The sequence below is a fragment of the Arvicanthis niloticus genome, chromosome 6 (genome assembly GCF_011762505.2).
Source record: "Arvicanthis niloticus isolate mArvNil1 chromosome 6, mArvNil1.pat.X, whole genome shotgun sequence".
Taxonomy (NCBI): Eukaryota; Metazoa; Chordata; class Mammalia; order Rodentia; family Muridae; genus Arvicanthis; species Arvicanthis niloticus.
Window position 1 is genome coordinate 12,339,164 of NC_047663.1, and position 20,696 is coordinate 12,359,859.

The 20,696-nt window shown below is 37.5% G+C and overlaps 1 protein-coding gene across 3 annotated transcripts in view; it reads left to right on the top strand.

The window, feature by feature from the left end:
• LOC117710632 (ABC-type organic anion transporter ABCA8A) overlaps nt 1–20,696 on the top strand; it is a 70,719-nt gene that overhangs the window by 19,247 nt on the left and 30,776 nt on the right. For all 3 annotated transcript variants that reach the window (XR_013110959.1, XM_076935545.1, XM_034505670.2), the window contains exons 9-21: nt 502–643; nt 3,895–4,060; nt 6,242–6,300; nt 6,599–6,709; nt 7,544–7,719; nt 8,103–8,222; nt 8,415–8,553; nt 9,064–9,154; nt 9,828–9,967; nt 12,537–12,656; nt 14,800–14,998; nt 17,394–17,560; nt 19,600–19,733. Coding sequence is in view for 2 of the 3 variants with exons in the window: in XM_076935545.1 (XP_076791660.1) it covers nt 502–643; nt 3,895–4,060; nt 6,242–6,300; nt 6,599–6,709; nt 7,544–7,719; nt 8,103–8,222; nt 8,415–8,553; nt 9,064–9,154; nt 9,828–9,967; nt 12,537–12,656; nt 14,800–14,998; nt 17,394–17,560; nt 19,600–19,733 (1,764 nt within the window). In the remaining variant the exon portion in view is untranslated. The remainder of the gene's footprint in view (nt 1–501; nt 644–3,894; nt 4,061–6,241; nt 6,301–6,598; nt 6,710–7,543; nt 7,720–8,102; nt 8,223–8,414; nt 8,554–9,063; nt 9,155–9,827; nt 9,968–12,536; nt 12,657–14,799; nt 14,999–17,393; nt 17,561–19,599; nt 19,734–20,696) is intronic.

Here is a 20,696-nt window from a genome sequence, read left to right on the forward strand (position 1 = left end):
ATACCCTGGAGCTGATGTTATAGGTGTTTCTGAGCTACCCAGTGTGGATGCTAGAAACAGAACAGGAATCCTCTGCAAGAGCAGCAGTTCTCTTAACCACTGAGGCAACTTTCCAACACCATCAGTCTGTTTTCCTACTCTCTTTGTTTAAACACAAAGTGCATTATTATTAGTTGTTGGCTGCCATGCAGCATCTCCTAGAGCATCTTTTCTTGCCTCCATACCCAATTCAGCAAGTCTTACCCTACCGCCACTCCTTCACAGTTCTTTTGTCATCTAATATGTGTCTCCTTTAGAACACACATGCACTGTACTAAGCATGATTACTTATGTGCATTGTAGTTCTATATAAGTTTGTTTTCCACTCAACATCTGTCATCTAGGCAGCCATGCAGTTAGACTTGTCTTTCAGGGATGTGGCAGAATGTAATAGTTATAAGCTATTTTTTTAAAAAACATGATCATTTGCCTTTAACTTACTGGGTTATTTTGAATTTCCAGGTCTTACACTTGGATTATGATGTGAATTCAAATGCAGACCCCATGGGAAACCCAAATGAGGTCATTGGCACAATCTTCATGCTGTTATTTGATGGTGTCTTCTACCTGATGTTGACATTCTACTTTGAAAAGGTTTTACCAAGTGAGTTGTTCCATGATAAGACTTAATGGCATGCTTGTCATCTCATTTCTTTTTCAATAATTATATGCTTTACATAGTGAGGTTTTAAAATATGTCCTTCAAGCACATCACCCACGTCTCAGGAGTATGCCCATTTACAGGATAGACAATGAGCATAGTCACTCAGTGAGGACTGGATCTTTGATCTGCCTTGCAACTTACCAGCTCAAAACTGAAATCTGAATATTGTACCTGTGAAATTGCAGCCTTTTAGAAGAGTGTGGATGGTGTTAATTCTGCTTTATCTGTCTCTTTTTCCTTCCTACCCTTAGGGCCTTTGGTTCCTTAGTGTTAGTAGTTGCTTACAGCTCCATAGTTCTAAACTCTTTCTGCATATCTGGGCCACATAATGAGTTTTATTATTTAACTGATGAAAAAGCAGAAATATCCATTATCTATGCTATGAAACATATTATATGTTTTGGAACATAGCTACATTGTGATGTACTCAGTTGAGTTAGTCAATATATGACTATTACCTCCATATTTGTATTTGTAGTAACCTATTTTTTGAGATTTTCAAGACTACAAGGCACTGTTATTAACTAGCACCATGTTTTAAGATATCTTAAATTCACTACTCTCCTTTTTATTCAAATTGTATGGGATTTTTGTGATATAATTATGTCAGGAGCCATAATGGGACAGGCTAATAATTAGCAGATGATCATCCTGAAATGCTTGGCTCAGATTATCATGTAATCTGTGACAAGTATGCCCCATTAGCAAGGCTGTGGTGGACATAATTTTACGAAAGATTCCTGCTATTAATATGCTTCTCCTATTATTATTATTATTATTGTTATTATTATTAAACATATGTAACTATCACTAAACAATAGTACACCCCTTTGCAGCAGATCTCTGCAGATCCATGAAGTTGTACTGTCTTGTAGTGATACTATATAGACAAATAGATGACTTCTTAAGTCTCAATGAATATAAGAATCCTATAAGAATTCCTAAAATCATACCAATGATTATTAAGCTCTTTTAAAATGAGACTGCTATAAGATCCCTCACGCATAGTCAAAACTGCAATGAGAACTCTGCCAGTCTCCTGAGTGTTATCAGTTAATTTCCTTGAAAGAGATAGTAACCAGACTTTCTCCTGCTCAAAGCACATTCCAAGAAGTTGTAAAACAATTAACCAATGGTCACTAAAAGGGAATTAAAGATTTATTATAGGTACCAGGACAGAAGAGATAATATTGTCTGGGTTTATCTATACAAAACTTCACTAATTTCTTAAGTTACAGTTTCAGACTTTCAGCGAACCTGTGGAGCTAGACAGGTGATGAATGTCTAGCTAGATAATTACTCCTAATGGATATTCATGTAAACATTCTGTGTTGTAAACTTCTATTTCAATTTATGATTTGAATTTTGGTGTGAACTTGTGATGAACTTTGTAACACGTGACCATGTACTCTGAGAGATGCATAAGTACTGAAGACAAAGACAAAGAGAGGAGTCATCCTTAGCAGTAGCAGTAGAGTAGTTGTAGGTGTAGAGGTTCCTTAGGAGCCAGTCATCCTTTCCTTTTCTTTTCCTCTGCCTAGAATTTTTTCTCAGAATTTTTACTTTGTTAGAATTTTTTCCTTTTCCCCACTTAGGACACTTCCACCTTTCTCTTCAGATAGCTGCATAGGATACTTTTTACACTTAAATAAATCTGTAGCAACTTTTTAAAGTGTCTTTTCTTCCTGTGGCCTCAGACTAGCAGAGGTAAATTAGAGCCCAGCAGTTGCTGCTGAGATAGAACAAAGGCCACATTGCCTAAACCTCTGCTGTTAAGCTGCAGGCGTTAATCACCCTAGCCAGCAGTCTCTCACCCTCAGAAAAAGTTTTAGGATAGTACAAAGCTATTTACTTAACCCCTTGCTGGTTTTAGGGTAGTTTCTGGCCACAGGATAGCTGACTGCAGGTCAGCTACAGTAGCATAAGGCTGCCACAAGAAGAACTGAACCGGAAGAGGAAAAAAGAAAAAAGAAACTGCTTCTCCCTTCTCACCCAAGCTGGGGGTGGCCTCAGGCATAATTATATTACATAATAATGATTATATAATTAATTATATACAAAATATATAATCACAGATGATTATACTTATACATTTAATCACATTTAATTATATATTATTATATATTATTATATATAAAGAATATATTTATATATTTTATTTCCTGTACTGATTAAACAAAACACTTTAGTGAAGGAAACATACATTCTAAATAATTTTGACTTAACTTAGACAATTTTGCCTAAGAAATGATCAGAAATTTTTTTGTACTTTAGTGTTTGAGGCTTTTGCCTTTATTGTTAAACTGAAAAAAAAATCGTCTTTGGGGGTCAAATTCTAGTCTTTTTCTCCAGTGCATTCTTATTTCAGGTGACACAAAACTGCCAATTTTTCATTCTTCTTCTTACTATTGAAAGGTATAACTTTATTTTTTATTCCCTAAAGGTTTCTTATTCGTTGAATTCCCACTAAGTGTTTTAGTTGACAAAATCTGTTACATCTGCTGCCTCTTTATGATAGAGGCGTCTTAAGCAAATAGCTTCTTTTTCACTTAAGCAAATTAAATATGGATTTAATTGTTCTTTCATTTGGATGTTGGCTAAAACCTTGGGTAATATGTGATACAATTCATTTTTCTCAAGGATCAATTAAAAAATTAAGTCTAATTTGATATATATCCATTTTCCATATTTATTTAACAATATTTTATATTGCTTTGATATTTCCCATTTCTATATAGTTATATATGTATATATATATATACATATTTATATATACATATATACCCTTTATCTTTACTTCATTTTTAGGAGATATATTTTGCTGAGTGCAGAGCTCTAAGCAGGCAGGTTTGTTTTTATTCCAACATTACAAACTTGCTGATTTTAATCTCATTTAAATGTATGCCATCACCATCTTCTGGCTCCTGTGGTACCCAACAGAAAGTGGCTGTTCATTCTTATCTTTATTTGCTTCTTTTATGTCCATTTATTTTAGGATCTTTTTATAATTTTTCTTTTCTCTCATTGTTTAAAGCCTTCTGAATTTTAAAATGAATCTGTGTCATGTGTGTATGTGTCAATGTGTATGTATGTATGTGTCAATGTGTGTACATGTGTGAGCAAGCATTCATGTTTAAGAGAGCGGCTTAGAACAGTGTCTGATCCAATGTGCAATTGCACTTGTTAAACAGGTGAATATGGACGTCGGTACCCACCCTTGTTTTTCCTGAAGTCCTCATTTTGGTCAGGACAAAATTCAGTGGATCTCCCGCCCCTTGACAGTAACATAGACTATGAGTTTTCTGATGACTGTTTTGAACCAGTGTCTACAGAATTCCATGGGAAAGAAGCCATCAGGTGAGATCAGATGCAGTGCGGATGAAGGTTGGGTGTGGGGTCATGCTATGATCAGCCTAATGCTTGCTCCAGACATTTGTTTAACCCACATAGACCTTCTACTGAGTCCTGCACAGGGCCCTGACCTAACCTCATCTTCCCGGCCTGCAATTTTCTGTTCTTTATTCTTTTAAAAACTACAGTGTGCTGCTGTTAGTACCAACCTTCAGACTTAGGACAACAGAAGCCACAACTCAGGAAAAGTCCTCTTTGCCTGTCCCTTGTTGCTTCTCTTCTCTCTTCTTTTTCTTCTTTTCTTTTTCTTCAGTTCAAGGCTTCACTCCTTCACCTTATTAGTTACATCACCCATTTTCCCCTCACTCATTGGAACATTCCTTTCTTTATGCTTTTGCCTTTTCTACAAAGAAGGCCAAGCAAAAGGGGGAAGAGGAAAGTGAAAGCCTGGGGAAGAAGAAGAAATCAGATCAATGTGGCTCTCAGTCATGCAAACCTGCATTCTGGGTTACAATAAAATACCCGTTTCTTGTGGTGATAGTTGCATTTAGTTTAATTAAGGAAGACATCCTTAAGATCTTTATCTTAGCAACTCTTATTTACTTTTTAATTTAATTTAATTTTTTATTTGTTCACTTTATATCTCTCTCACTTTCCATGCAACTCTTCTTTCAAATAATATTTTGATTTATTCTTTGAAAAGTTTATATATATACACAATGAACTTTAATCGTCCAGCCCCCACTAGCCACTCCCAACTCTGCCTGTTCCCCACTAGCATGTCTTCTCAACTTCATATTCTCTTCATTTAAAAATAATTATATCCCATTGAGTCTAATTAATGCTGCCTATTTGCACATGTATATGGTGAGGCTACTCACTGGAGTATGAGTAACCCATCAGTGGTCTCACCTCTAAGGAAAAATGACTGACTCTTAGCAACCTTCAACTACCAATGACTCCTCAAGTAGTAATGTCTCATGAGTCCATCCTTTACCCTTTATCCACAGTGGAATTTTTCCTGCTTGATCTTGTGCAATAGTTACAGCTATGTGAGTTCATGAGTGACAGCCACATCATGAGCAGAACAGAACTTCCCAGCATTCTTCTCCATCTTCCATCTTTCACATTCTTTCTGTTTCCTGCTCTTCCATATTCCCTGAGCCTGGGCAGGTAAAAATGTTGACAATTTTCAATTTCTAATCATAACTTTCAATTTCTAACTTGTAGCCTGCCCCAGAGATATCTTTCTTGCCCTGCTTTTGGATAAGTTTAAACCTCAGGCAAAGAAAGTCCTTTCAAGACAATGGTTTTTGTTTGCTAGTCTCTCTTGTTTCCTCTCTGATATCTTATTGAACGAAAAGTAAGGTGAAGAATAGGGTGTTAGTTTTTAAATGGAAGTGAGAAATCTGTTTTTGCTTTCTTTGTAATTATTTTTATATTATGCTGTGAGTTTTGGTTATTTTTCTCCTCCCCCAACCCTTCCCGTTCCAAGATCCGGCCAACCTCTCTACCTACCTAACTTCACACTCTATGACCTTTCTCTTTGTTAACCCTCCCATCATAAAATCAAATCAAACAAACAAACAAAAAAAAACAAAAAAAATGTATATGCTGTTAGTATTCCTAATTTCAGAACAGGAGAGCAGAATTCTAAGAAATAACTATATTTGTCAGCTATCTAATGGTTAGAGTTCAGTGATGGCTAGCACCTCTGATGTTGTTCATGGCATTTCTTCTTCTTGCCATTCTGTACTGCTTGGCCAACCTGAAGAGATTCTGGACTTCATGCAGACATTTTCTCTAACATCTATACAATGTTATGTTCCCTACTCAGCCTTGCTATGATAGCTATCTGAGTTGTATCATTGTCTACTTTACCCATCACTACATATGGTTCATCTCAGGAAAATTCTCACAATGGCTTGAACAGTGTCCAAGCCTCAGCCCGCACCAAAGGAAGCAACCTTTCTTCCAGGTAAGCTTAGGCACTGGTCATATTTCAAAACACTAGTCAAAGTACTATTGCTTTCCACTGCTGTTGGTACCATAGTTAAGTAAAGGTCACATGCTCTCTCTCATATCTTTGCAACCCAAATTCACCTGAAGATTTTAGGGAGACTTGGAGTTAGTTAATAAAGAAATTCATTGCTCCTTAAACCATTTATCTCTTGCTCTTTTTCTCAGAATCAGAAATCTTACAAAAGATTACATACAAAAGTCTAAGTGCACAGAAGCTTTGAAAGGTAAGTAACGAAGATAGAAAAATATTGGATATCAGTCAGCTAAGTTTTCTCTCAGTGAGCAGTTCTAGACTCTAAATGGTTGGTGAATCTCTTGTCTCGCCTTCCCCACACAACTGAACTACCATTGCCATGCTGTATAATTTTTGTAAAGTGGAAATAAAGTATTAATTTTGATTTAATAAGTGAATTAATATGACTCTCATAAATTTTAGTCACACTATAAATACGTAGGCACTATATGAGCCCTGAATTAACCTTACATTTGTGATTTTATACTTTCACGCTGTTTTCCTCCCAGATCTGACATTGGATGTATATAAAGGCCAGATTACTGCAATCCTTGGTCACAGTGGAGCTGGGAAATCAACACTATTAAATATCCTTAGTGGGTTGTGTGTTCCCACCAAAGGTAAGAGACAGAGACGTTCCTCTAATTTGGAAAAAGAATTATCTGTGCTTTTGTTAGACAAATGAGCATTACCTATAGACAGAGACAATTAAACTCACAGCTATTGACATATAATCTAAATTATTCATTTATAAAATGTGCATAATATTTATTGAAATGTACAAAATTTTTGTATTTTAGAATACTCAAAATTGTATAGAATTAACAGTTTCAATAGATATTGATAACACTTTTCTGTCTAGATAAAGTAATCTTGAAAACCAGCAACTTTTAAACTATGACTGGAAATGTCTATCAATTTCACTGTTTTGGATGTAGCTTATGGCCTATAATGGCTTTGCCTACATGTCTCAGACTGGGCTATTCCCCCTCCCTCTCCCTCTCTCCTGCCTCCTCTCCCCTCTGTCTTCTCTCTCCTCTCTTTTCTCTCTCTCTTCTTACTCTCCCTTTTACTCTTTCTCTCATCCCTCTTTCTCGTAAATTTCTAGGGCTGAAGTTCTAAGGACTTTGAGTTGAAAGACAGAATCAATGTCAATGTAAAACAACTTTCTGTATTTTCTGATTGTTATAGGTTCATATAAATTCCATTTTTAAAAGCAATTTGCATGCGCAGCTTAGGGGGCAGAGAGGTTGGATCTCATTTCTTGATGATAAAATGTAGAACATACCATATTCTCGAATATAGGTGAGATCAAAATACTAAAATGAAATTTGGAAAAAATCACAGGAGTATGATAAAATCACACATCTAATTTTATTTGGCAAAGTTTTTTTAAAGTTACATTAAGAATGCCATGTTGTCTTGATAATGCCTTTTGAAACCATTATTTATAGGTTGGGTCACTATCCATAATAACAAAGTCTCAGAAATGACTGACTTGGAAAGTATCAGCAAGCTCACTGGAGTTTGTCCACAATGCAATGTGCAATTTGACTTCCTCACTGTAAGAGAAAATCTTAGGCTATTTGCTAAAATAAAAGGGATTCAAGCACACGAAGTGGATAATGAGGTACTTGATGTGTTAAACTAAAATAAAAATTTAAATTTTTTTAAATATGCTTAATCCTTTTAACCTTAATTTTGGTTGCATTAAATCACCTGCATATTGATATATTAAGGTTGGCTGCAAAAATATGGGAATGTGTAACCTGTGATATTTCCCTAGATAACTAAATATATTCCTTTTATCTTAACAAATCTTAGATAAGTAATGAAATTTCTTCATGTTCAAATGAGGTTGAATTATTAAAATGTAAATCATTCCCCCCAAGTCATACTTCAATAAGCATGAAGTCATATGGAACACAAATGGATAACACTGCTTATTATTCTTTATTGTGTCATTTTAACACATTTTAGTTATGGCTTGAATGTTCTTTTGTGTGTGTACAGGTACAAAGAGTTCTGCTGGAATTGGAGATGAAAAATATTCAGGACATCCTTGTTCAAAACCTAAGTGGTGGACAGAAGAGAAAGCTGACATTTGGAATCACCATTTTAGGAGACCCTCAGGTAAGTCAGACCAGATTCACTGATAAATTCAATCTGGAATCAAGCAACCTCCTCATCCAGAAAGGGCATCATGATGGAGATCACACAGCAAAGGGGACCATACAGAAGTGCAGTAAGCTAAGTACATACCTAGCCTCTGTGTTCCCTGCTTCTGTAGTTAGTGAAGGTTATTTCTTTTGATTCCTCCTCTAGGTTTTCCTACTGGATGAGCCCACTGCTGGGCTGGATCCCTTTTCAAGGCACCGGGTGTGGAATCTCCTGAAGGAGCGCAAAGCAGACCGTGTGGTCCTCTTCAGCACACAGTTCATGGATGAGGCTGACATCCTGGCTGGTAATTTCTGGCTTCCTTAAGCATCATGATGAGGACTTAGGTCTGAAAATCTTAAACTATTTTCTTTGCTCTGTGTGTGTGTGTGTGTGTGTGTGTGTGTGTGCTATTTAGATGTTATGGCTCAGGATCAGAAGCACATTCTGACAAAAGCTTGAAGTGTCTTTATCCCTTCATGTTTATTGCATCGTGGTGGTACAACGTCCTTCTTATTAACTGCATAATAAATGTCATTAAGTTGAATGCCATAATTGAATACATCAATTTGAAAGATCTGTGCACAATCAGCTAAAATACATGTAAATGCTTATTTGGATCAAAAATGTTCATGTACTTCATTCTGTTGAGTTGTCTGACACATGAATAATCTACATGATCATCAAAGATTATGTTAGTTTTTTTGAGTTATAATTGCATCCTACTTTTAAAGTTGCATAAATTCCCATGCAGTTCATTATATCTCACATTTCTCTAAAATGAAAGGTATCTCCATCACTGCCTCTTTCTCTTCAGATAGGAAAGTGTTCATCTCCAAGGGGAAGCTGAAGTGTGCCGGCTCTTCCTTGTTTCTGAAGAAGAAATGGGGGATTGGTTATCACTTAAGGTAGGCTTTCTAGGGGAAGGTGGGGGTAGATGAGAACTGGGCTGGAGAAAAAGGCAGTGCTGGCTGAAATCATTGCAAGAGAGGAGGGAGACACAGAGATGGGGAGGAATTAAAAAAAATGACCAGGGGTGAATACATTTGGAATTGTATAATGTTTCTGAAATTTTCAAAGAATTTAAAATATATTTTAAAAGAAAATCATGTGCATGTGTGTGTTTGTATGTGTGTGTCTGAGTGTGTACATGCATGCATGTATGCACACCTGTGTGCATGTAGGAAGAGGTAAACGGTGAAACTGTGGGGAAGACTGGAATAGAAGATGCCTGGCATAGCATAGAGGAAATATGAGAAAACCAAGCATAAATGTAGTTAAAGTCTCCACTATTTGATTATTTCAAAGTCCTACAACTTTTTCAAACTTGACAAGACTGTATCTAATGTTTTTATCATTAACCTAGAATAGTAATACCATCTCTTAACTAAAGTCCTAGTTTCTAAGTAGCATATTTGCATGGACTGATTTATCTCTTTATTTCCAGTTTGCATGACTTGCTTTTTTGTTTTTTGTTTTTGTTTTGTTTTGTTTTTTTACATCAAATTTTTAAATGCTCTTCCCTGGTTATTTTTGGAGACAGATATTTTCAAACAACCTATTTCAATTTTTGAACAACAGCTTGCAGCTGAGTGAAGCGTGTGTGCGTGAGAGAATAACATCTCTTGTCAAGCAGCACATCCCTGATTCCAAGTTGTCAGCAGAAAGTGAAGGAAAACTCAGTTACATATTACCCCTGGAGAGAACCAACAAGTTTCCAGGTAACTCATTAGCCATGAGCTATACCACGAAATCCACAGTAATAATAAAAAGTATCCTTTAGCATCAAATTGCTGTGTATGAAGTATAGTACTAAGAGTTTGAGATGGGCATCACTTAGAATCCTCACAGTAATAATAAAAGATTGATACAATGGCTCTCACACCTGAGAGTCAGGAAACGGGAGCAGAGGATGAAGTTAATTCATAAAAGTCACTGTTTTAAAGATGAATTCTGCCTCCGACCCCATTCTATCAGAAATGAAGATGTGTTAGATCCTTTGGTCTTTGTTTCAAATACTAGAACCTTTTCATGTTTCCAGAATGCCTCACAATGGTGGTGCTAATGCAGGTTCACAGGAGCAATGTCCTCCTAACGCAGGATAGATGGGCCCTTATGGTTGCTTTCATTTTGAAAACTGAGTTGTATGTATCTTACCAGACAACAGAGAATAAAGGACCACATACCTTGGGTAAGAAAAATATAAGAGAACAAATCAAATAAGTAAGAATAAAAAAAAATGTGAGTTTACCAAAACGTTGAAGAAATCTATCAGTGAATGTCTAAGCACCTGAGTCACAGCTGTATATGCTGACATCCAGCAGAGGTAAAAATTATTGCATAGTTATTCTTAGTGTGACACATGGACTGTTTCATAAAAATTTAGCAATAGTTAAATGCTGCAAACATTGTATCATAATGCCCAAAGACTTTTAAAGCTCTTGGTTGCTTTACATAGGCTTTCAATATCTTTGATATTTTATGACAATATGCTAGGTCTTGTAAATCTGTAATGAACATAGTGATTTGAAACTTGGCTTTACTGATTGGCTAAAAGTCCTATTATGTTTGTTCTATTATTATTAATAATATTAATAATATAATATTAATAATATAATATTAATAATAAGTCCTATTATTATTATTTGTTTGTTCGTTTTGTTTTTTGCTTGTTTTTGTTTGTTTTTTGTTTTGGTTTGATTTTGGCCATGACTTTAGAAATCCTTTGTTATAAGGCCAGTGTAGAAAATAAAATAATCATGGTTGGTTTTCAGCACATTTGTCTCAGATCACTAGGAACTAAGAGAGATCATGTTAAGTGAACAAGATCAAAAAGAATTCTTATATATACACACTTATCAAAGGTTGTGTCTTAATTACAGCACTAGTGTATAAGGAGACACCATGACCATGGCCCTTTTTATAAATGAAAGTGTTTAACTGGAGAATTGTTTGCAGTTTCAAAGGGTTCCTCCATGACCATCAGTGTGAGGAGGCTAGCAGGCTAGCATGGTGCGGGGTCAGTACTTGAGAGCTTTACACCCTGATCCAAAGGCAGCAAGAAAAGAAAGAAACTGGGCCTGATGTTGGGTTTTGAACCATCAGTATCCACCCCAAGAGATACGCTTTGCTTCCTCCAACAAATACGTACTTATTCTAACAAGAACACACTTCCTAATCCTTCCAAAAACACTTTTAAACTCATGACTAAGTATTCCAATATATTAAACTCTGGGGGCCATTCTTATTCAAACCACCACATGCTGATAACTTACTAAGCGAGGAAACCCAAACATATACTTTGTTTGAAAATCTAAATAAGATTTAAAATCATGAGAAAAGTGTTGGTTGAAACATTATTATTCCATTTAAAAGGATTGTAATCTTGAAACCAACCAAGGTTCAGGTAGAATGAAACCTAGCTGTCAGTGCTTACTAACCACTGAAGACTGTGACTGTCCCTTGACCGGCAATGATTAGCTGCCAATAGAACCTCAGGGAACCTGAGGTCTCATGAGCATCTTTCCATCCATGAATCAGCACTGAAGGGCCCAGTCTTGTACAGGTCTAGCTCAGGTAGTCAGAAGTGCTCTGTGTACATCATTGCAACAGCCGTGCCATATCCAGGGTGTGTTGGGGAGGGGTGCATGCCTGCTACAATATGAATGGGGTCAAAGGACAATTTGTAGGAAGATGCTTCCCTTCAACCAAATGGATTTCCAGAAGTAAAAGACAGTCACCTGGTTTGGTCCCAAATGCCTTTACTATCTAAGTCATCTCTATGGCCCTAGCTTCATCCATTTTCCTGAAATCTTCATAATTTAATTTTTTGTGGTGGGTGAATAAAAATAATATTATTTATACAGGCACATTTTCTTTATCGATTCACCAGTTGATAGAAATCTAAGTTTATTCCATTTTCCTATTTTGAACACAGAGCAATGAACACAAATGTATAGCTATCTCTGTAATGGGGTACAGAGGCCTCTGAGTGTATATACCCAGGAGCAGTCATATGGTAGCTCTCGTTTGTTTGTTTGTTTGTCAGTTTTTGAGAAATCTTTACATTTCCATAGTTGCTAAACCAACTCATCAGCAGTGAACAGGATTGCAGCTTCCCCTGCATCTTTGCCAGCATCTGTTGTTATCTCTTGTTTTTGTTTTTGTTTTTTTTTTTGTAATTTCATTATTACTTTTTTATGATCTCCTTTCTGACTGGAATGAGGAAGGATGGCACAGTAGTTTTAATTTGATTTTCCTGATGACCACATTTTTAAAATTGTTCCTTAGATCTTTATAGGGATCTGGAAAGATGCCCAGACCTGGGAATTGAGAACTATGGTGTTTCTATAACAACGCTGACTGAGGTCTTTCTGAAACTGGAAGGAAAATCAGTGATCGACCAGTCAGGTAGGTAAAAGGACAGAAGACATCATGCTGTGTCCATTTCAACAGTCATGACATTTTTGTTGTTGTTGTTGTTCTCATCCTGGTCCTCGTCCACCTTGTCCTTGCCCCCCTCCTCCTCCTCCTCCTTCTCTTCCTCCTCCTCCCCTTCTCCTCCTCCACCTCCTCCTCCCCCTCCCCTTCTCCTCCTCCTCCTTCCCTTCTCCTTCTCCTCCTCCTCCTCCTCCTCCCCTCCTCCTCCTCTCCTTCTCCTCCTCCTCCTCCCCTTCTCCTCTCCTCCTTCCTCTTCCTCCTCCTCCTCCTCCTCCTCCTCCTCCTCTTCTTCTTCTTCTTCTTCTTCTTCTTCTTCTTCTTCTTCTTCTTCTTCTTCTTCTTCTTCTTCTTCTTCTTCTTCCTGTATAAATGAGGATATCTACTGTTATCAGTTGCGATCTCTGCCATAGATGTACTTCACTTGGGATGTTCTATTAGATCTCAGCCAAGAATTTTTCAAGTGTTTATGTGTACTACATTCTCTGTATTGTGTCCCTCAAAATGCTTTCTCTGAAACGTATTGTTTTAAAAATGATACATTTAAACTCTGGACATATATTACATGATATATAGCAATAAATTTATTTTAAAGATATTTATTTTATTTTTGCACGCGCGCGCGCGTGTGTGTGTGTGTGTGTGTGTGTGTGTGTGTCCATAGACGCCAGAGGCATTGGATCCCCTACAGCTGCAGTTCTGAGCCACCAACATGGGTACTGGAAAACAAAATTAGAACATCTGGCAGAGTAGTATCTCCACATAATTACTAAATCATTTCTCCAGCTTCAATGCAAACAAATTTCTAATAAAGGACACATAAGTCATTAAAAAGTAAAGCAAATGATGGATGTAGTTAGAGAAAAACAGTTTTTAAAGATAATTTTGCTTTCATTTTTTTTTAACTAAAAATCCATCCTAGGCTTTCTTGGAAACAACACATCAGAGCAAAGAGAGGCTGCTTCTCCTGTTGTAACTCTACCAACTCTAGGGTCATTTCCTGTCTTTTCAGATCTGTCAGGTTCAACATGGTTTTGAGTTCCTCTAGAAATTAAGTACATTCAGTGCTATTTTTCTTTGATGAGTCCTTGAGATGATTACTGCAACACTCAATCTCTCTAGTTGCTGAACCTCTTGTGGGCAGGCAGGAAGAGAAGCCTGTGGCAGGAACATCATCTGTGTCCCTGTCAGAACCATGGGTGTCACCTGGTCTTACCTTCAATGTTGATGGCCTTTTGGTAGTCACTCATTTCCACTTTCAGTTCTTTTTTGTGACACACTCTAGCTCCAGTCATTTGGTCACAGAGTTTCTCACTGGGGAGCCAATAAGTTTGTTTACAGAGTATCTTTAGCTGGGTGTGGTGGTACAAACCAGTAACCGTAGGTCTTGGGAGACTGAGGTAGGAGCACCCTGAGTTCAAGGCCAACCTACATTATGAAGCAAGGCCCTTTCTCAAAAAATCGCATACAGATTTTAAAATATATTTCTAACATGTCAATACATACAAATGCATTTAACTTGTATAAACTGACCTTGTAACAACAAAAACAAAACCCTCCAAAAGACCCTTGTGTGTCTTTTATGGTTTGTTAAAGAAATTGTTGAGTTTCTTAGATCATTGTTATTATCTATATCGACTCATAATTTATATAATGCAAACTGTCCATCTGCTGCTTTTGTTCTGTTGAGTTCACCATTGGTTGCACTAAAAAAGTATTTAAACCACAATTTAGAACATTTTGTTGCCCAAAACGCTGTTTTGTGTCCTCTGCAAGGATCATCCCAAGAGATTCTCCTTAAGCAACTTACACTTTTCTCTGCTCTGTAAAAACTTGATATAAATGGGAAAATGTTGGATTACTTCTTGTAGGTCAGCTCCGCTGTTATATGGTCTGATGATGAACATTCTCTGTGAAGTTCTATCCCATAGTATTCTTTTTGAGGAATGTCATTTGAAACAGTGTGAACTGTCAAGGTTGTATTGACCCATTTTTGTTTTATCTTGGAATTTCTGGTTTCCTGTAAGAGAACTTTAAAAAAATGTCTGGATCAAAAAAATGCTCTCAGAGAAAAAATTTAACCACCCAATATAGATTGCTGGCTTTTTCTTTATAGATATTGGTGTGACAGAAGACATACAAGCTGGAGGGGCAAGGAGCCCAGGGAGACTTGCTGATGTGGAACAACTTGTCTCTTTGCTTAATGAGATGAGTAAGACAAAGGTGGGCATGGCTCTTTGGTGGCAGCAACTCTGTGCAGTGACCAGGCTTCGCTTCTTGAAGTTAAAATCTGAAAGGAAATCCATTGCTATTCTGTGAGTACTAAAATATCATTGCAGCTTCCAATTATTTTAGTGAAGCATACATAAGCAGAACAAGATAAAAGTGATAGAAATAAATTCCAGTACAGGTCTATACCTGTTCTTTCTGTTAACAGTCTTGGTAGTCACACATTATTATATTAATACATGGAATTTAAAAAAAAAAACCTCTCAGAAATAGTATGAGGCCTAATGTCTTTCTTCATTACCATCACTCCTTTAAAATCTACACAGTAGAAACAGTGGACATCTTAGAACTTAGCCTTGTAGGGGTGTGTGTGTGTGTGTGTGTGTGTGTGTGTGTGTGTCTCATGACTCAGATTTCTCAAAATCTCTGAAACTGTAATGTGTTTGTAAAGTTGATACATCTTCAAGTTCTTTTTCTTCTCTGTGGTTCTTACGTGTAAGTGGCCCCTTCTCAACTCCTGCCAAATGTCAGGCATTTTTTTTAGGAGTTGAACATAAAAGATATCAATTGATTCTCAAGGAATTTATCTCTTGACATTAGCACCCTGTGCCCGGGTCATAGTCAGTCAATAAGTTGTAAATCAGTTCACACATGGGATCCAGAATTTATATTAAAATTCCAGTCAATGCTTGCTGAATACCTGCTTCAAATGGAGGACGTTAGCAAGATTAAGACTAAATGAAAAACACTTTGTAGTTAGTTCAGAAATGCTTTGTAAGACTGAGAGAGGGAAGAACAAAGGGAAGCCAGCCACAGAGCCCAGTAGACAAGAGGTCTTGGAGTTTCTCATGTGTTGGGGTCCTTCCTCAGGCTCTTGACAGGATGGCCCACTAGAGGAGATAAGGAGTCAGTAAGGGAGGAGTGAGTCAGGTGTGGTGGTCAGGGGAATCTCGCAGCTCTGACTGACTAGCAATCATGTCACCTCTTTACTCATACAGGTTTCACAGAACAAAGACAGACTAATGATTATCCAAGAAGTACAGATTATATCCTTTTGTCTATGGACATGTGTTTGACTTTTTTTATTACATGTGTGGGGTTACAAGTTTAGTCACAATTAGAAATCACAAATAAAACAGATTTTATTTTATTATTAGCCCTATAACTCCAATTCAAAGACTCTCAAGAATGGCTCTGTCAAAGCAAACACATATATTATATGGCAGTCTGCTTTCAGGCTGCCAGTATTTGCAGTTTTAAAGCTCCCCAAACATTTACAACAGAAAATATCTGAATTGGTCTTTCTTATGAATAGCAAATACTAATACATAACTCCTTTTACAATATTATTTCATCATTTATGTTATAAAGTAGAAAATGTTTATTTTAGTCAATCTGTCTTTCACTAAATAGTAAGGGTTATTGTTCCCAGGGTGTTCCTTGTATGATTGCGTATCTTTAAACTACATTTTCAGAGCACTGTAAGCATTTTATAAAATGGGGCCTAACATCTGTTGATAATTCTCCTAACCAGTAAGAGTTTATTTACCCTTTACCAATTATACAGTTTGAGCGAGCTTAGGAACAGATACCCAAAGAAGATCCCTGGAGTCATGGTCACATTTACAATTTCCTAGCATCTGCTTATCTGAGCTTATTGCAATCTCTAGGGCATAAGGAAGTCTTCCAAATAGTAGCCAGATAAAGCAGAAGTAAGTTTAGGACTTTACTTGGAAAAAAAACTCAGAAATATTTTTCTCAGGAAAAGACATACAATTAGTCATAATGCAGAAAGTCTCCATGAATACAACACGCAAAGACCAAAACCCAAAAAGCAAGAGACAGGACAGTGATGGCAGCATTCGGCTCAGCTTCACTGGAGTTGTGTCAAACAGCTGTGCTGACTTCACAACTTTTGCAGTTCCCAGTAGAAGTGGCTGTGCCACCTATGCTTGGAAGGACATAAGGATGAGTTTCGGCAATAGCACTGTAGTGTTGAGATCTGACTTGTAAACTTTTCGAATGGGAATTGAAGGAAAGGAAAACACAAAAATAAGTCATGGTTGAACTGGTGAAGTTAGGAAAGGGTTGCCATGAAGAAGACTGAAGACAATGGGTGGAAGAGCAAAGAGTAACTCGTGATTCCGAGGAGTAGTGTACTCTGCAACAGAAAGGGAACAGTAGGATAAACACAGAGAAAACGAGGCTAGATCTCAATTTGCCATGTAAGGAGCCATCTTCTAAAATTGCACAAGCTGTCCCATGATCAGAATGCATCAAGGGAGGTGCACTGATGATAAATCCTTGGTCATTGCTCCCACTTAAAGACAAGGAATAATTTAAGAACCAAGATACAGAGCCATACATATGAAGGCCTGTCTTTAATCATGTCTCACTTATACTGTATCCATGTATTTGAAGGAATGTTTTGAAGACTGAACAATGACTATAGGTCTATACTGTAATTTTTTTTCTGTGTAGGATTCTGATTTTGGGGATTGGACTTCTGCATATTATGTCAGCAAATATTCACAGGATAGTCCATCAAAGTGACTACTGTTGGGAGCTTGCTCCTCATATGTACTTCCTCACACCTGGCCAACAACCACAGATGCCCCTCACAAACTTACTGATTGTCAACAAAACAGGTAAAATGATGTTAAATGCATAGTTTATGAATATTGTTACTCTTAAGAACATTGCTTAGGAAAGACACATATGACAGAAAGATGAATGTGTCTTACACTCAGTTTAGAAAACTCAAATCTAAAATTGAAACAATGAAGCCAAATGTATATGATATTATATCAGCACACATTAAAAATTAAGGTTTACATAAAATATTGTGAAAGTAGAATGTCACAATGATTATAAGGATAGACTTTATAGTTGGATAGAGGAACATATTGGTAACATTTAAAAACATTTAAAGTACATGATCACTGTTACTGGCATTAGTTCAATGGAATATGTTGTTTGATTCTAGGAGGTTTTATTCTAAAAGTCATAAGGTGTTAACAAAAGTTGTTTTTAATTATCAGAGTTATTTTTACTTAGATGAGATCGTAAGTAATGAGCATCATTATCGTTATCGAACCACATTTAGAAAGTCTATAATAGAAGACTCAGCGAGAATTTCAGTGGGCCACACACTTGCTATGAAAGTATGAGAACAGACTTCAGATCCCCATGAAGATTTGTTGGGTGTGACTGGCTTTTCTTCCTGCAGCATCACAACTGTAAGCTGAAGTAAATACATACAACCCACACCAACATGTGCAAGTTGCTTTTGGTCATGGTGTTTTATCATAGCAGTAGAAAAGTAGCTAAGAAACCACAATCCGTTGGGTGGCCTCATACCAGTGCTCATATGGGCAGTACTAACTGGACTCAAGGGATTATAAAAAAACAATGTCCAGAACCGGGAAGGTGTTAAGGAAGAGAGGTTGAGCTGATAGGATTTAGGAGAAGAAGTAGGGAGTGGGAATATGAGCAGCATAGATTCTATGCATATTTGAAATTCTCAAATAACTAATAAAAATATGGGCTTTGTGGGTCCCTTGTTCTGGAGGGTATCCCACGACGATCTCCCGACTGGGGACAGGGTGAGAGCAGGGAGGGCTCGCTACTGTCTCTGCCCTGACTCCGGCCTGCGTCTCCACTGTCTGTAAGACTCCGGCCCCCGCCTGATGCGGGAGGTTGAGGCCAAAGGACACAGAGTGTGAGCAGGAGGGGAGATTGCCTGCCCCTGCTGCTGCCTCTGGTGCCCAGTCACTAACCAGTCTCTCCCAGGTACTGTACCTGTCTCTCCAGGCTGAGCTGGTCTAGGCCTGGGCTGGGCTGATAAGGAGCCAGCTAGCTGGCAAGGAGGCAGCTTGGTGTTCCAGGCAGGTTCTGGGAGAGCAGATATCTCCCCAAGTGTTACAGCTCTTGTGACAAAAATTCTCGGACACCAGGATGATTCTTGAGCAGGCTCTTTACTTCCCCTAAATAGAGCCCTTATATACAGTTTTGGGGTGGGTTAGGGTCTGACAGCAGATAATGTCTATTGGCTTGACCTGAGAGCTTGGAGATACCTCATCTGCATGTGGGAGAGCCTGAGGGACCATTCTTCATGACTGATGGTCATAAACATCTCTGTGGGTGGGGTTGTTGGAGGACTGAAGGTAAGTGAAAAGAACCATGGCCTGGGAGCAGAGCTGCCATCCGATAAAGGTTCTGGGGTTGGAAACTCATGCTCAACCAAACACCCAGCTGCTGCTCACAGCCCACTGCCCTACAGGGCTTTGAAAAGCTCATTTGATATGGAGACCTATGTGTAATCCCAGAGACAGTTGGTGCCCAGAGCTGCTGGCCAGCTAGACTGAGTTGGTCATCTCTAGACCAAGGGAAAGACCCTGGGTCAATACAGAAAATGAAGAGTGATCAAAGAATATAACTGACATAGACATTTGGCCCCCACATGGCATGTACATGCATGTGTTCTTACACATATAATTAAATACACACATTTACCTAAAACAAAAGGGAACAAAAGGTATTTGTTCAGAAAAGAAACATATGGAGAATTAAAATCCATACTATTGGATGCTATAACAATCAAATGACTATGAAGAGTCATTTTGATTTATAACTTTGTAGTGTTCCCTGGGATTTGCAATGACTTTTACGTTTTACTGTCTATTAGGAGCAAAGATCGATGACTTCATACATTCACTAGAGCAACAGAACATAGCTTTGGAAGTGGATGCTTTTGGGACTAGAAATGGCACAGAGGACAGTCAGTATAATGGAGCCATCATCCTATCAGGTGGTGAGAAGGTATGTGCATCTCCAGGGCACAGAGCTATGGCGATTATAGGGCAATTTAATGAAAAACAGCATCTGAGACATCATAAACAAATATCATATCTGTGTATATATTTTGTATATTAGGAGAGATTTTGGGCTATGATTATGCCACTTATACCTTAAATTTACTTAAGAGAATGAATTAAGATTCCTCCTTTCCTTCATTATTCAGAGAATTATATTCATGTGTTTAATATAATAAAGTTACATTCACTATTAGTTCATTAAATAATTATGGCTTGGATTTGATTCCTTGAATGCATATGGTAGAAAGAGAATTGACTACTGAAACTTGTTCTCTGACTTTTACACATGCACAATGAACATGTACATACATGCACAGACATACACACATGTAGACACAGAGAAACATTCACTAATGAGTAAATGTAAAAAAAAAAATTCAAAAAACAGTACAATTTCTACGTGTTATCTGGAGCTTTAAGCCAGAGATCCCAAAGATAGTTTCTACACCAGATACAGTCTGTAAGTTACATGGCTTTTCTTGAGAAGATGTGAACAAAGCCTAAGTTATTATCCCACACAAGCCTAGCTTAGTGAACCAATGAGTTTATACAGTTTCTTACAGATATTAAGGGTGAATCAGGTATCTGTATCATCAAAGAGATCACTCTAGCATGGGTGTCAATTCCCAAGACATGCGTCCCCACAGTTCACTGCACAGCTTGTAGATGACTCCACAGAAGAGTCTCTTCTTCCTTCCTAGTTAAGTTACTCATAGGCATTGTAACTTCATGAACTTCTTGATTCTTATCCCTCTCACTTCTACATCCAGGATGGAAAATTGGGATTCCAAGCAAATGGCTACAGGACAGCAGCCATAATTAGTTTGTCCTGTTAGAGGTTTGTTTTAAACTTTAATTATATCCCATTGCTTAACTAAGGCATTTAAACATTACATCACATTACATT